Source organism: Corvus moneduloides, chromosome 3 (genome assembly GCF_009650955.1).
Source record: "Corvus moneduloides isolate bCorMon1 chromosome 3, bCorMon1.pri, whole genome shotgun sequence".
NCBI lineage: Eukaryota > Metazoa > Chordata > Aves > Passeriformes > Corvidae > Corvus > Corvus moneduloides.
Window position 1 is genome coordinate 109,406,276 of NC_045478.1, and position 14,568 is coordinate 109,420,843.

Here is a 14,568-nt window from a genome sequence, read left to right on the forward strand (position 1 = left end):
AAGATTGTTAGACTAGAAAATTAACTTCTAAAACACAAACACTTGAGAACATTTGAGATAAGTCCCACAGCTGCTCTTGTTCAAAACTATCTGTCCAATTTGTACCCCCTTAAAAAGGTTGTTAATTCCTCTTGCAAAAGAGATTAGTGTTGAGTAATAAGGGACATAAGGTCATGTGAAGCCTCATCTCTGTTTTTACTAAAGGTATGCAGAATAAAGGATTTCATGTGGCGTAACTGAAGAAATGCCCTCTTGGAAGGGTACTCTTCAGCAGCATTGTGCACGCTCAGAGCAGAGAACAGAAAATGCATTTACCCTGTCCAGAGCCTGATTTCCCTTCCCCTGGCAGTAGAGCTTCCCCTGGGGTGGCTATTCTGAGACAGAGGAGCCTACACAAATGAGGATGATGTAAACTGGAAAATTGGAGTCAGGACTTCCAGGTTGCAGCATCCTTGCTTGTGGAGCAAAGTGTGTTCAAGGTGTTTAAGAATTGAATAGATTTTAAGACTTCTTGGCATCCTCAGGAAGGGAAGCCTGGCACTGTTTTCTCCCTTAAAGCAGTCCTATCTCACTTTTTGTTAAGTTTTGTTTAGTTTCAGAGCAGCTTTAGGAAGCAGGAATAAAGCTGACAATACGGGTTTTGTACTGCTGAATGTGAAAACTGTGAATTGCACAGAATCATTGGAAATAGCCCATTCTCTTGTTCTTGCAAATCCAGCAGAAACGCAGTGACTGACCTTTGCTTTCACTTTCCAATAGCTTTGTGCTGTCTCTTGTAAAGCATTATTTTCCCCTTTTGAGTACCAGAGGAGGGGCCATATTTGATTTTAAACTTTGGCGGGCAGATGTAGAAGTGCTGCTTAGCTCAGTTGGTCAGAGCATGGTGCTAATGACCAACCAAAGTTGTGGGTTCAATCCCTGTATGGGCCATTTGCTCCAGAGTTGGACTCAATGATCCTTGTGGGTCCCTTCCAACTCAGGATATTCTGTGAGTTGGTTTCTTTTCCCTGCAGTTAAGTAAAAACTCCAACACCTGCTTTTCACCTTGGAGTTTGTGTTTTCTGGGTCGGCTCTTCAAGGTTTTGTAGTATTAGCAATGGCTTTGGTTTTAATTGTCAATTTTTTTAAGCCTTTGTCGTTTTGGAGTTCTTTCCTCCACAAGATGATCGCTAGAGCTGGAATCCCTGAATAAAGCACAGATGAACACAGAAACAGATTAATCTGCCTGGCTATATGCAGAAAAACCCCCTGTTCAAAGTATGTCAGGGCCAACAGCAGTTCTGTATGTGCTCATACATCTGTTCTTTAACTATGGCTGTTGTTTTATGGCCATGCACTGCTTGTTAAGCCTCCCTTTTTAAACGGGTCACAATTACAGAGGACACTGTGACTGCCAGCTGAATGTAACTGTGCTGGGCTGACAGTCAGCATATGTAATGTTTTGGCATTGTTTAATGTTCTTGTTTGCTTGTATGCTTCCAACGGGGAACAGTTGGTCTATTGTAATCAAAATGTATTGCTAACGATGTGTTCTGAATCTAAAAGGTGGCAGTATCACTGCTAACACAAAAACATTCTTTTTCTTCAGGCTTCTGAGAAGGAATGGCTTCTGATCTCTGCCAGCAAAAGTAGAGCTTTTTCAGCTGGGAAGTATAAGATGACCATTTTCATGTATTTGAAAGGAAAAATTTCCACAATACACAAATGAATCTTTTGCCCAGGTGATTTAGATGGAAGCCAGAGCCACAGAGGCTGCTGCTGGTGGTAATTCTCAAGGCTGTGTGGCTGTCTCACAAGAACTGCTATGTGAAAAGATGATTTCATGCTTACAAAGTTGTGCCGCTTGGAAATACAGATCCGTTCCCTCACATGTATCCATGAGAACAGAGAGTGAATCTGGTTTCTTGTTCTTGCTGCAAGGTAAACACACGCATGCAAGTCTGTCAGGTTTACAGCACGTTAACAAGTGGTAGTTGGTGGTGGGGGATTTGGCTTGGCTGTACTGTGTGCTGCCTCAATTATGGTATGCATTCAGCAGGCAAATGGCTTTAAATGCAGGTTAGGAGCTGTGGTGGAGTATTATGTGTCTGAATTAGTTCTGCTCTTGAACCTTGTGCATCTTCATACTCCTCCCCATGAAGGTGAGTGTGGTTGGGAGAAAGGAGCTTTACTGCTTCAATGAAAACCAGACTCGGCTGGTCTCAAGCTTCTGTTTTTCACTTCCAGTGCTGTTTCAGTCTTTTGGTGTTTATGTTCTGTTTTTTTGTCTTTCATTAGCAGACAGCTAATTTGTTCCCCAGCTCATGGAGCAGAGAGGGGGCTGTGCCTTTAATATAAACCAGCTGTCAGCTGTGAAGTGAGTGGAAAACTTAAGAATTCGGTAAACACTGTGGAGAGAATGTACTTGCCACCGCAGTTGTATCTCAATGCCAAGCTCGACTAAAATCTAATGTGGGTGACTTCAGATTTGATTAGTGTCAGCAGCATTGCTGGGGAGCTCTGGAGAAAGTACGTTCTTAGAATTTAAACAAGGGTTCGTCCTGGAAAGGTTTTAGCACAAACTATGCCGGTGTTGCAGAAGATGCATTCAGGAAAAGTCAACACCCTTAAAACCCTAATCCCCAAAAGTCAATTGTTCAGTTCCCGAGGGTTTAATTATTCATTGTTTGCTACATACTTAAAATGACAGTAGCATCTGCCCTTTCCTTTTTAAAATGTAGCTTTCAGGTTAATCTTGCCACGCACGAGTCACACTAATGCTAATACCAGTGTACCAGAGCATTGAGAAGTAACATAGTTGCTGCTTAGGCCATGCTGTCAGCATACATTTTAAATAAATTGGTGCTTATTGCTAAGTGTTCAGCCCATTCTTGTCTCCTGGTCTGTGAAACATGTAGGTTTCATGCAACTGGAATGTAAGTTATCAAGACTGATGTTCCAAGCTCCTGCCCTTCAAAGGAGGTGCCAATGCACAGTGATTTAATCAGACAAGCTGTGTTACTACTGCAATTTAGGGTGGTCAGCTTAGAGAGAGGTTGTGAAGAGGAGAGCCCAAGCCATGGCACTGGGAAGGGATGGGGTGCTGAAGGGGGAAAAGTTACATGTCCCACGTCCCTGTCCTGTGGGGTGTGTAAGTGCTTGTGTGAGCCTTCCCCTCCCTTGCTTCATTTGCTCTGCTTTTTGCAAACGTGTTCCATGGACAAAGGCCCATGCATTACCTGCAAGCTGCTCTGTTATTTCCGCTCATTAATGCTGTACACTGACTTGCCTTTCCCTCCCTTCACGGGCTTGTTTTTGTTTTTTCCTGCAGCACTCTGAGTCCTGGCATAACCTTTGCTGGCATTTAGTGCTATTGACCGACTGATCAGCAGTGCTCTCCTCTTACCCTGAATGCTGATGCCACATTTCCCCCACTTGATGCACCAGGATCTTGATTCTTGCAGGTCCTACCCATGATCTTTCCCTCTTCTCCAAGCTGGAACGTGGTTATGAAGGTCTCAGTAATTGGAGCTTGATGGTCCCTTCTGAAAAACTCGATTAATTGAGATGCCCTCCTTTACTTTGCAGTTATATCTCTTGGAGAGACAGAGCTGAATTCTTGCAAATGACTGGCTAGATGGCTTCCTTCTTGCTGTTTATTGTTTTAAGTTAATGCTTAATCTTGATATTAATCAGAAGTAGGCACAGAAACAGTCTGCAAGAGTCTGGGCTGTAAGAGGGGAACGAGGTAGTGAAGTGGTGGACTATGGGGGAATTTGGGAGCCTGAAGTTTCAAACCTCACCTGTATTGTGATAGTTGGAGCAACACTGCCTGAAGCTCTTACCCCAGGCAAAAGGAGATGCTTTGTGGGAATAGATAGTTTGCAATAAAGGGAGGGAAAGGAATGTGTCTAAGGCAGAGGTTGTACAATCTCTGTAAGCTGATGCCATGGCCGAAAGAAAAGGTCCTGGAGGCTCCTCCTTTGCACAGGTGTTTCTACCACAGCTACTAAACCATGTCCACAAACTTACCTGTTTCAAAAGCTAATTTTATGTGTTTTTGCATGTATCTGTTACAATGCAGATACAGGGTCGGGTCTTTTCTATGATGAATTTCTTTTTGTGGCCACACTGACCGGGTGCCAGCTTCAGGCTGCATAGGTCTGGAAGTGAAAGGAAGGTGGGATAATCTGCATAGTTTACTCATAGAGAGCTTGTCAAATGAACTGAGGTAAATACTGCAAGTGATGTGTGTGGGGGTGATTTTTAAAGATTATAGAAGTCCAGAAGGCCTATCTGAAAGCAGCATCAGTAGGGATTTGATGGATGTTAGATGGGGCATTTGTAATGGGAAATAAGGGGTGAGGTGCTAAAAGTGCTGGTTAGCATATAGACAAAATATTGTGGTTCTGTTTGCTGATATGCAGCACTTCTCTGGAGCTGTGTAGGAAGCTGTCATGGTCTGTCTGTGATACCGGTATGAACAGAGAAATAAGTTAGTGCTTATGATAGCTTTCTGCTGTGCTTTAGACATACAACATCCTAATCGGAAAAGAAAAAGTATTTTTTCTATAATAGTAGCAAAGAAGAATTAATTTCAGTAGCCAGTGGTGTTTTTTATTGTTAGAACTGTTTGTTAGCATTTGGCAGGCAATTCAAAGTTTTATGGGTGTATTGACATCTTGTAATTTCTGGGGTTTGAGCTTTTTCCTCTGTTGGGACACCTTCACTTTCCATCACTGATGGTGGTGTTTAAAAAATAAGCTGTCACAATATTCTGAGATATCCAAAGGTAGGGCTTGCATGTTTGAAAGATTATCAAAAAACTCAGGTTGCTTTTCTTTTGTCATTTAGGGTTTTTTTTTAATGAAAACCCAGAGGCTTTTAATCTGCTGCCTTTCCCCCACCTTATTAAGCCCATTATTCCTGTTAATTTGTCTTTTAATTAAAAGAGAAGTATCAGAACATCCCAAATTTTTGCTTTTGGATACAGTCAAACTAAGTAGGCTGGTGGGCACTGTGGAGTGCTGTAGCTTTTCCTGGGCTGGATCTCTGCCGAGGGAGGCTTGGACACCTTGCTTCATCCTAGTTTTTTAAGGCCAATATTTAAAAAGGTTTGCTTAGTGCTTTATTCACCTCTCTCCCCCACTTTTCCATCGATGCAAATAGGAACATTTAGTAGCTTTAGCCAGATTTTGAGATTTGGGTAGTTTTTTCTGTCTCTGCCTAGGGGGCAAATTGTTATTCAGCTTTTGATGTATTCTGGTAGCCTCTTTTTTTCCTGTGATAAATCACTGTTCAGTGAGAAGGCAGCTAGTCTGATTTGTTGCATGAACCTGGCAAACTTTAGCCCATTCAGCTCAGCTCTGGGTCAGCAGAGGGAGTTCCTGAAGCGTGGGCTGTTGCAGTTTGCCAAGTGTTTGTGGGAGGAATTTAGCAGACAGCTGTTTAAGGTAGTGTGTCTTTTCTAGGGTGAGGAGAAGGGACTGGGTGACTTCTTGGGATCTCATGTAGCCTCTTTCCTGTTCATGTATCCATGACATGACTAAAACATCCCTGATTTCAAATGCTTATTTTAAGTCAAGCGATGAACATTTTGGATGCTATAGTGATGAGAGCTGTAGGATCAGGTATAAATTTGCCTGTTGCATCTTCTGTGCTTTTGATGGCATAGAATACTATTATACCTTGTATTAATTGACTGATACTTCCAGATAACGGATCTAACAACTCTTAATGCTTGGGTTTATATGCAGAAGGACTTGTACTTGAATTATAGAAGCTGTCAAAGAACAGGTAAGTTACCCAGACTTCCCTGCCTTGTCCCAATAGCTGAAAGATCAGATTGTCTGTTGAAACATCAAAAAGCAAATCATGTCTTTCACAGACGTGACATGTGTCAGTAACAATTTATTCCACTGCTGGATGCCTGAAAAATCATGAAGTCCTTTATCCTTATAAAAACGTGTTCTGCATGGCTCTGTGCAATAGAGTACCTTCATTATTTTGAATAAGTGATACTTGTGTTTTAGCCCCAGCTGTCGATCCAGCACCACGCAGCTGCTTGGAATAATCACATTTTAAGACTAGTAGTTGTTTTCTTAAGTAGTCCAGTGATTATTTAGGAAAACAAGCACCATCACTTTAAATATCCCTCCTTTCCTACTTCTTTCCCCAGCTGTGTATGTTGATCCATGATGCCATATGGTCTGGAATATCCCTTTGGTCAGTTGGGGTCAGCTGTTCCAGCTGTGTCCCCTCCCATCTTCTTGTGCACCCCCAGCCTCTTTCCTGGGGGGGTAGTGCTATACTGCAGTTTAGTTTTTGAGAGGGAGATTAGAATATTTCTTCAGAAAGAGCAAAGGTTCAAGATTTCAAGGAACTTTTTGTAAGAGATGGCGAAGGAATCTAGTGGAGCTACTTTTCTTATTTTCTAGATCTTTCCAAGAGCAAAAGTTTTCAGAATTGGTTGAAGCTAAAATTCTCTGAGAATGCAGATTACCATGTAGTTTTTGTACATGGTATTTTTAGTTGTTTTATGAAACAATTTGGGGAGGGGGGGAAGAGCAATGCCTTTACATTTGTGTCTCGTTGCCAGGATTGGGGTTTGACTTTTTGTTTTAGATGTTTGCTTAATCCCTAGAATAGCAAGATGCTTTGGGGGGATTTTATTTTTCTCTTTGTGTTGTTTTGCAGTGAACTCATCCTGTTAAAGGGATCTTAGTGCCAAAGGGAGGGATCAGTCACTCAGATGCTAAGGGTTCTGGCAGATACCACTGTTCCCACTGACTTTCATGGATTCAGGGAAGATCTGTTTTCAGGATTGGGTGAATTTTCTTTAATTCAACCTCCCTTTTCTCTATACAGTACCTCCATTGAAGCAGAATGAATAGTTGGCTGCAGATTTCATTGAGAATTCTGTATAGCAGTGCCTGAAATAGCCCAAAATGAGTTGTGTGGTTGCCTGTTTGCCCATGCGGGTTTGTTCACTGTGCACAGAAACCAGGAGGGTGCAAACCCCTGGACATGAGCATCTTTTCAGTTTGCATTGAGCTGCACATAAAGCAGGTTTTGCAGCAAACCTGTAGAGTAAAGAATGCATATTAATCTTGTAGTGGAAAATTACGATGTTGAGTGCTGCTGCTCAAGCTGTCCAAAAGCTGCTGGTAACAAGTCCAGATGGTAAGGAGAGACACTGCCTGTGAACTCAAATTCAGGAGCTGAGAGGCTGTCCCTGTGCATTCACACAGCTGGAAGGCTGATAGGTTTCTTCCTTTTTAGATTTTTTGACAAGGAACAAGTGAAGTAAAAGCTTAATTGGATTGGGTGGCTCAGGTAGTGGAGGAAAAAGAGATTGGATGATCCTTCAGGACCTGCAAGAAGGGGAAGCCCTGTGCAACACCACGTTCCAGGCTTTCTGCAGAAAAAGATGAGTGCTCTTGAAGATCCTGCCTGGGCTAGAAACCATCTCTTGTTCAAAACAGCAAGGAAAGCTGGAAGGCTTACCTGATGTGTGGGCTGTCCTGCCCCTTGCATGGCTGCTGTATTGTTTCTTTGTGCCCCCATGTGCCTTGGGACTCTGTTGCAGTTTCCAAGTTGTAGAATAGGTTGTTTTGGGTACAACTCTGTTTACCCCAAAAAATCACCCCAATCCTTTAAATTTCCTTTGGCCCTTAGATTTTTTTAATCTTTTGCTCATGTCTTTACCTCCTCATTGTTATGCTCTTGATTCCTGTCTGAGGGGACAAATGTACTGACTTTTTTTTAAAATATGTCTTCTGTTAGGAAACTGGGAGGATGTGTTCTTGTTATGCCATATATTTTATTTTTTCCTCTACCATCCTTAAAGTCACTTTTGCCACCCGGTGATCAGGTGATACCTTGCGTGATCGAGGTCTTGGCTTTCCACATCCTGTGCTCTGAATTCCTGCTGGGAGAACACTGCTGGTTTGCAGTTTGAAGAGCTGAGGACACAAGGGACACCAGAGTTGACAGCATTCACTGAACAGACAGAGCCTCATATTCTGGTGTCTGTGGGCATTTTGTTTCAGTGTTGGCCCAGGCAGATCACAAAGGCCACGTGGGCTGTGGGTGCATTTGTCTATAGATCCTTTTGGGACTGCAAGCACAGCCTGTGTGTGTTTCTGATAAATGTTGTCCTTGCTCTGCTGCAGCTCTGATATGGGACCTGTCGTAGTCTCTTGTTTCACCCTTGGCCTGCCCTTTCACCCTGGCAGCACAGCCGATCAGGGGATGCTAATGAAAACACTCCTGGTGTATAAATAATTCAGATAATCTGCAGGGGAAATTGTTCTAATCTGAGTCTGGATGCAGAACATGCCACAGGATTGTGGTGGTTGGACACTGTCCATGAAACCTCCCAAATCTGCTGGAGAGGAGGGGGCAGCGCTCAGGAGAAGCTGTCATGAGAGGACCCCCAGCTTCTCTCCAGCCAGATACTCACACTGTGCCCAAATGCAAAATGTGCTTGTTCTGAGTGAAGGTAGGACCTTCATCCAGTTGTAAGTTACCAGGAAAACCTTCTGTTTCTGATGTCACCCTTGCAGGAAAGACTTCCTTCTGTCAGACTTAAGGGTGTCTGGAGAGAGAATGTACTTTTTCATGTTACCTTTGGGAAACTGCACGAAGCAAAAACTACTTCAGATTTGGCCTGTGTTTGGACAGAACCCAGATGTTGGGCAAAAGCCTTTGGTAAATGAAGGGAGGAAAATGTGATGTCGGGGATTTTGTTGTATTTTGGGCTGACTTGGGGTTGGGTGTTTTGTGTTGTGTGAGATGTTTTGTTGTTTTGGGGTTTTTTTAGACATTGATTTCCTGGAACAATAAAAGCAATTTCTGATATTCTTAAATATCTTCAGTTTGCAGCTGCTTATTTTCTACATCACTTGTATTTTCCAACTAAGACCTGTTGAGTTTTCTGGTGAAAAAGTCGTGACAAGTATGTTGCTTTTGCCTGAGCACACCAAAATTTCCTTTTGCAGGGCATATATTTCCTGAAATAGCTTTTCTACCGAGCAAGAGGAGTTTAATTTAGCTAAATTGCTCACTGAAGATTTACCTGGTAATTTCATAATGCCTGCACTTCAGCACATATACTCGGTTTTATCAGGAGAAAAGCTGTCTGCTGGATAAAAGCTTTGCCCTGGTTACATTGTAAGTAGACATCTCCCTGGAGATGAGGTGTAAATGTCGTGTTGCTGATTAGCATCTGACGTGGGGCATGGGAGCAAGGAAAGGGATGCCTCAGTTCAGTCTCCAAAAAGGAGAAACTGGAATCATTCCTGAGCTCCGACAGCGTTTGGACAGTGTCCTCCTCAGTGTTTTTCTGTTCCTGGTTCCAGCTTGTGGCTGGGCCATGAGAAGTGCTTTGCCACCCAGATCTCTGAAGAGCCCGAGTTTTGATGTGCTCTGGCTGTGCCTGGAGGAGTTTAGACCTGGCTCTGTTGTCTTCCTAAGCGAGTGGGGTTTTTATTCTGTAAAGTGAAATCCTGGCATATGCAAAATTATTCTGGGAGAGTTCTTTTTGGCTGCAGCAGGATCTAGGCCCCAGGCAGGAAAACTTGCTGGAAAGCCCCATCCTTCCTGGCTGCTCACCTGTACTGTGGTTTTTACTGGGAAGGTGGTGATGACAGAGTGTCTTGATTTAAGGTGTGGATGCTCCAAAATGAGGTACCTCCCCTTTTAGCTTTAACCACTCCCTTTTTGCCAATAAGGAGAGATGAATGTGAGTAGATCGAAGTGAAAAAATAACTAGACAAAATGTTTTGACAAAAAGACACACTTTTCTCATTGAAGAGAGCTAAGTTGTAGTCCAATTGCTCAGCAGTTAAATGTCAGCTACCCTTTAGTGATCTCCCTTTGTCTTCCACAAATCCATTCCAGCTAAGAAAATAGGTGGTAGGTGCTGATGTTGGGGTGGCTATGGAAAGCTGGCTTTAAGCTGAGAGTAGGGAGCAATGATCAGCTGTGATTAGCCCAAACAAAATGTTGTGTGGGGTTTTTTCCCAAAGTTGTGGGCAGAGGTGGGTCAGTCTGAGGCTTTGGTACTCACTAATGTTCTTCTAAAGCCCCTGTTTTGTACCATTTCCTCTGCTGCTGTTTCTGCTTTTCTCACTGTAGGAAACTGGGCTTGAGGTGTGGAAATGTCACTGGAAGCCTTGGTGGAGTTCTTTACCTCTTCATTGTCAAATTTGCTGTGGGAAGTATAAAAGTCTGTTGAACCTTTCAACGTGGGCTTGTTGCAGCTACAGCTGGGTGACAGTGTCTTAGGAATGTATTTTCCCCCCTCTTGGAAAATGACAGTTGCTTTAGCTTGTGAAGAAAAGGGCTTTGATTTTGATAGTACATGTTTCTGAAGTGCAGAGTGTGGTTCCAGGGTGAGAGGAGGCAGACAGGCACTTGTAGGCAAGTAGTAGGGTGGTGAAGGCAGGTTTTGGACTAATAAGAGCATAGCCTATTCCCTGTGAGCACCTTAATCATGCCAAAATCTTAGCTGAGTGGGGGAGATTGGAATGTCTCCTGTTTTGCTGTGCTGGAAAACTGTTCCTGAGAGTCTTGGCTTTTGGGCTCCAAAAGCTATTGAGATTTTGAAAATTTTGGTGCATGATTAAACTCTTTCCATCCCAGTTCTGTCTGTACACTCATATTTCTTGTACAAATGTGTAAAAAAGAGGTCTTTAGGCTCTCTATTTGACAATTTCAACTATCTGACAGTGGCTAAACCCTCTTAGCACTAGTCTAGAGCAAGTTCAGTGTTGTCAGCTCCAAGAATTGCCAAGTGGGAGATTAACAATTTCATGCCTTTTGGAAAAATTGTTCTCTGCTTTCAGCTGCCTGCAGTTCCCAATACTGAGAACTGTTTGCTCACTGGCATGGAACATGATTCTTGCTCAAGACTGTCTGCTGAAAAGCAACAGAAATTGTGTCGCCTGAAGGCTTCCTATGAATTTTAGTTCTTGATTGCAGGGCTGGCTGAGAAACCTCAGTGCACATGGAATGTTAGTCAACTAAATCACTGCAAGTGTGCCTTTATGTAAACCTATGTGCATATATAGACATGCATATGAGTGTGTATTTGCTAGTTATTCTGATACAATAAAGGGAATTTTGAGATACATTGCTTAACTAGCTGCTGTGTGTTGATTTTTTTTTTTGTTTGGGTTTGGTGGTTTTGTTGGTTTTTTTTGTTGGTGGTTGGTTTGTTTGTTTGTTTTGTTAGCTTTTTGGTGTTTTTTTGTTGTTTTTTTAAAATTATTATTCCCAATCGAAATACTCGAGAAAATGGAGATAAAGTGTTGGGGCTATTGTTCCAAACTTATTCTGGATTCATAGAGAATAATGCTGCAGATTATGAAATTTATTATGTTTTATAGCTTAGAATGGCTTGCTTTCTGGGGCATTGAGAGGTAAAAGGTATGAACCCTTTTAGCTGGACAAGGCAGAGTACCTGCTCCAGTCCATGCATGAGATCATGTGCAACTTTATTGGTCTCATTACATATAGTTCCTCAAAATATGTGAAAATCTAACCGAACAAAATCTGATAGCGACCTAAGTGGGAAGTACAGTGAGGCTGCTTTTTGGAGATGAACATGCGATATGAATTCTAGAGATTCTGAAATGTGTTACACAAAGTCAGCAGGAAAAAAAAGCTCTTGTTACAGAGTCTTTTTAAAATGTAATCAGTAGGGAGTTTCTCTTCCCTTTTTCTAAGCTGCCTGTCATCAGCTGGTATTTTGGTTACTTCTGCTTCTCTCAAACAACTGAGGCTACACAAACTGTTTAAAATTAGGTGTTCTTTGAAGTGTAAATGACCAGATTTTCAAAAACACCAAGCACACAGATCGTTGTGAAAATTGCTCCATAAAAATTCTGCTGTATTCAGCTCTGTTTTTCTCTATTTTTTTTTCTTTTATACAGGCGATATGGATTATGGTTTCGATTGAGGAAGTTACTACTCTGGTTGCTGGGAATGTACATAGCCATCCCATTTCTAGTAAAACTGTGCCCTGCTATCCAGGCAAAGCTGGTCTTCCTAAACTTTGGTAAGTGACTCAGTCAGGTGAGTGGGTGAGGGGACAAGGGGAAGAGTGCCTTTGTCTTCAGTTTGTTTGCCTTCACTTTCACCCTGCATGTGAACAGCTTGTGAAGGAGTTGAACTTTCACAGGTTGTAAATTTCCCCAGACTGTGGTTTGGAAAGCATTCTCTGCGGCCCTGGTGGTTGTTGTAGCATGTCTTTATCGAAATAGAGTGACCAGACTGAAGCCAATTTTCAGCCAAAAGACTTTTCCTTCAGGAAAACCGTGCAATATGTCAGATGTGTTTTTCTGAAGGGTTCAACACAGTTGCATGAAGACACAGCAGGCAAGTGAAATTAAATCCAGCAACCTAAATTTGCATTTAAACCTCACTTGTGTTTTGTAATCAAGTTTTGAAAAATATCTTCCTCTGACTGTAGAAGCTAGAAGGACCAACTATGGATACATTGTTTTTATATAACTTCTCTAATTGTGATTGCATGCTTTGCATGTTCTCACACCTTGGATCGTGGTTGCTGTGAAGTGTGACCATGTGGAGGGCAGCTCTTGTGCTTTGATTGTCAGAACTGACAGCTAGGTAACCTGAATAGTGCAGGTTTCAGTGGTTTTAGTTTGCTTTTGCAGAGCTTTGTTAGGTCTCCCTGAAGTTCTGCCTCTGTTGATTCTCAAGTGACCAAAATAATTGTCCTGTAGCATATTATTGTTGCTGTGTCTGCCAGGTTTCCTCAGTATGGTCTACAACATGTTTAGAGTCAGTGCAGTCTGCACCATATTTAGAATCAGGACAGAGATTCCTAGGGAAGTTGTCCAGAAACCTGCCCTGGAGGTTGGATAGTCATGAGTACCATGGAGAGTGGGAAAAAAGGGGCCAGCTTTTGAAGGAGTATTCTGCTCCAGTGGTTTCGGAAGTTCACCCCTGAACAAATACAAGGCCTTGGTAAAGTGGCAGAATATTTGGAAGAAAATTGCTGTGGCAGTTCCAAAGAGGGGGAAGTTGCTGCAATGTGTTAGGCCCTGGCTGCTCATTGTTGGACACGGCTCATTACTGGACAGCACCCTCAGGGGGAGGGGAAGGAAAGCAGAGCAGCAGGCACTGTGGCCAAGCTGCAGCTGAACCAGAGGACAACCTGTGCCAGGAGCAGTCAGCCTTGTACAGAACAAGAAATCCAAGATCAATTCAGTTTGTGTAGTGAGTGATGAAGAGGAGGCAGGACCCTCACAACCAGAGGAAGAGGCAGGGCCAGAAATAATCACCCCATCCCTACCTTCAGGTGAGCTGTGAGGTGAGTCCATGGTTACCTGGCTGCTCCAAGAAAGCCAAGCAATTAGGGTTCCTGTCCCAGGATGCAGGTATTGGGAAAAGACCAAAAACTCTCAGCCTCTGGAATTGGCTCCTGTCAAGCATGAGGGAAAGATACCTTTGCACAGATGACCTTTTAGTGCAGCAAGACAAGTGGAACACTATGGAGCAAGGTATCCAGTACCTGAGAGAATGGGCTGTGCTGGAGGTGATCTATAAGGATTCAAAGAAGGAGCAATCCCCTATAAACCCAGATGACATCCAGTGTACACAAACCATGTGCTGGAAGTTCCTGTGGAGCACGCCAGTGTCATGTGTCAGCTCATTGGCAGTGATGCTGTGGACAGGAGGAGAAAAAGAGTGAACAATTTGGTTCCCAAACTCCAGCTGTATGAAAAAAACATTTCTTCCCTGGTACGGGCCTGCATCTCATCTGTGGAATGACTGCCCAAGGAATTAAAAAATTTAAATTAAAGGAGAAATTTAAATTAAAGAAGAAAATGCAGTTTTCTTCATTCCTTTAGTAGCAGAGTGCAGGCCACAGTTTGTCTTTACCTGGAGGGGTGTACACCTGGAATTGCCTGCCCCAGGGGCGGAAGCACTGTCCCACCATCTGCCATGGTCCATGGACTGATCCAGGCTGCACTGGAAAAGGGTGAGGCTCAGGAACACTTGCAGTATATTGATGACATCTTCATTTGGGGCAATACAGCAGAGGAAGGTTTTGAGAAAAGGGAGAAAATAATCCAGATTGTCCTGAAGGCCAGCTTTGCTACAAAACAAAGTAAGATCAAGTGACCTACCCAGGAAATTCAGTTTTTAGAAGTAAAATGGCAAGATGGATGGCATCAGATTCCAATGGACATGGTCAACAGAATAGCAGCTATGTCCCAGTGACCAGCAAGAAGGAAACACAGACTTTCCCAGGTGCTGTGGTTTTTTGGAGGATGCATACCTCGGAGTACAGTCATACTCTAAGCCCTGTCTCGTGTGACACAGAGGAAGAATGATTTCCAAGTGGAGCCCTGAACAACAAGCAAGCCTTTGAACAGATCAAACAGGAGACTGCCCACGCAGTAGCCCTTGGACCAGTCAGGACAGGGCAGGATGTAAAAAACGTGCTCTGCAGCTGGGGAGAATGGTCCTTCCTGGAGTCTCTGGCAAAAGGTACCTGGAGAGAGTCGAGGGCAACCCCTGGGGCTCTGGAGTTGGGGATACAAAGGATCTGAG

The 14,568-nt window shown here is 43.1% G+C and overlaps 1 protein-coding gene across 1 annotated transcript in view; it reads left to right on the forward strand.

Moving 5' to 3' along the window:
* ABHD12 (abhydrolase domain containing 12, lysophospholipase) overlaps window positions 1-14,568 on the forward strand; it is a 38,858-nt gene that overhangs the window by 8,081 nt on the left and 16,209 nt on the right. Inside the window, exon 2 of the mRNA XM_032104245.1 lies at window positions 11,919-12,043. Coding sequence (XP_031960136.1) covers window positions 11,919-12,043 — 125 coding nt within the window. The remainder of the gene's footprint in view (window positions 1-11,918; window positions 12,044-14,568) is intronic.